Genomic DNA, 2075 nt, shown 5'->3' with positions numbered 1-2075 from the left:
TGGATGGATGGATGGATGGATGGATGGATGGATGGATGGATGGATGGATGGATGGATGATCTTAAATTGGACAAGATGATTGTTTACATTTTTCTTCTCTTGTTTTACAACAGAATAAAATCTAAAGTCTGATCAATTCAATCAGTTTATTTCTATTTATCATATTCACAGCACAACATCTCAAGACAATTCAACCAGATCATCCAGTCAGATTGGTTCAAAGTTTTCTATCTAAGGAAAACTAGTCGATTGCATTGAATTATTCTCTTCAGCAATCCCTCACACCAAGCATGCTTGTAACGACAGTAGAGAGGAAAAACTCCCTTGTAACAGGGAGAAATCTTCAGCAGAACCAGAACCTGGCTCAGTTAGGTCTCTTAGATCCAGACTGCTCTAGAAGTTGATCTGGATAACTTTAAAGTCATATTAACCGATTAAAAAATCCTCAAAGGAGCAGAGAACTCCAAGACACACAGTCAACAGATTCCTCTAGCATAGCCTCTGTTTTTATTAGATTTTTAAAGTTTTCTATTGAGATCAAAATGTAAATGAGAGGGATGGTAAACAGAGAGCTGGAGAAGCAGGAAATGTTGAACTTGTCCTTTAGTGAGGAAGCAGTGGGCCTGCAGACAGAGCTGTGACCTTCCTCTGAGCTCCGACCAAAACATTATCATGCATGATGAGGAGCAGCTGCAGGAGCACAGAGAGAGAAGACGTACCTGATAAAGAGCTGCTGCCGTCTGCTTCTCTCCCTGCTGCTGCAGACCTCCTCTTCCTTCCTCCTCTCCGTGTCCTATATTTCCCCTCAGCACCCGCTCCGCCGTGATGCTGAGTGACGTCACTGTTTGCTTCACACACGCAGGTCATGATGGGAATACAAAATGAGATTTTAACCGTTTGCTACTGTTAGCTCATCTTTATCCTCACGCTCACCAAAAGCTACATCCTAAACACAGGAGGTCTAAATAAATCCTGCAATTTGTTCAGGTGAAAAACAGCAAACGGCTGAAATGTAAAGGAAACAGAATCACTGGAGAAACAGTTTCCAAACAGGAAAGAGCAGAAAGAGCTTTAAATATAAAGGGGAAAGAAGATTCCCTGCAGCATCAGTCCCCCCACCCCCCAGGCGGGTTCAGTTACCAAGCAACAGAAACATCAGAAGGAAAAAGACCATGCCGGTGTGTGTGTGTGTGTGCTGTCAGTCATAAGCTATTGTTCTGACCCGTCCACTAATGGTCACACAACTTCTCACACCAAACACTGAAGCTGCACTGGAAAAAATCAAAATCTAGATAAGTGATTTTTTTCTTAAACAAACTCCATTTGTTCTTGGAGTTTAGGAGGTAAAAGAGACATTTTGCCAAGTAAAAATACTCGTTCTATTGACAAACTATCTCATTTACCTACAGAAATTGAGGGTAAATATGTTTAATTTAATTTAAGACATTTTCACCTTTTTCTAGAATGTTTTTTTCCAATATGAGGAAAACTACCCGATAACAGCAGGTTTATTTCATGCTGATCTTTGCAAATGAAAGATTGCAGCTATGATCCTATTTCATACATACTGCAAAGAAATTACATTTTAAACATTGCTTTATAGACATTAATGCAGTCATTTTAAAGGAAAAGTCTGGTCAGCAAAGAATACATTGCAAAAAATGGAAATCTGAATAAGTCATTTTTGCTCAAATTAAGTGCATTTTTTCTTGAATTGAGGAGGTAAGTGCGACACTTTGCCAATGGAAGAAGACAATTTACATTTAAAATAACAAAAAAAAAACAATCGCTTTGTCTTATTTCAAGTGTATATTATCTAATTATCTTATTTTAAGAGTAAAGATACTAATTCCATTGGCAGATTATCTTATTTACCTGCTCAAATTAAGTGTAAACACACTTAATGGCAGCTGGATGCTGGAATACATCGGTTAAAAGCTAAAAAGATTAGTTATTCCACCTTTCCGATTCCTGATCCTCCACGGACGGGTTCGTCATTGGATTGCCAACTTGAAGAGGGAGGATTTACCATTGAACTTCTGGCTATAAAGAAACCCGTAATATGTAGCCAACAT

At 38.7% G+C, this 2075-nt stretch overlaps 1 protein-coding gene across 1 annotated transcript in view; it reads right to left on the bottom strand.

Moving 5' to 3' along the window:
• The window catches only part of ccdc136 (coiled-coil domain containing 136), a 24271-nt gene extending 23404 nt beyond the window's left edge, over positions 1 to 867 (bottom strand). Inside the window, exon 1 of the mRNA XM_015387733.1 lies at positions 720 to 867. Coding sequence (XP_015243219.1) covers positions 720 to 867 — 148 coding nt within the window. The remainder of the gene's footprint in view (positions 1 to 719) is intronic.
• Between the last annotated feature and the right edge of the window lie 1208 nt (positions 868 to 2075).

Source organism: Cyprinodon variegatus, unplaced genomic scaffold, assembly GCF_000732505.1.
Source record: "Cyprinodon variegatus isolate N-32 unplaced genomic scaffold, C_variegatus-1.0 Scaffold402, whole genome shotgun sequence".
In the NCBI taxonomy this organism is placed as follows: domain Eukaryota; kingdom Metazoa; phylum Chordata; class Actinopteri; order Cyprinodontiformes; family Cyprinodontidae; genus Cyprinodon; species Cyprinodon variegatus.
Note: the sequence above shows the minus strand (reverse complement) of the source record. Positions and strands in the feature narration are given on the sequence as shown.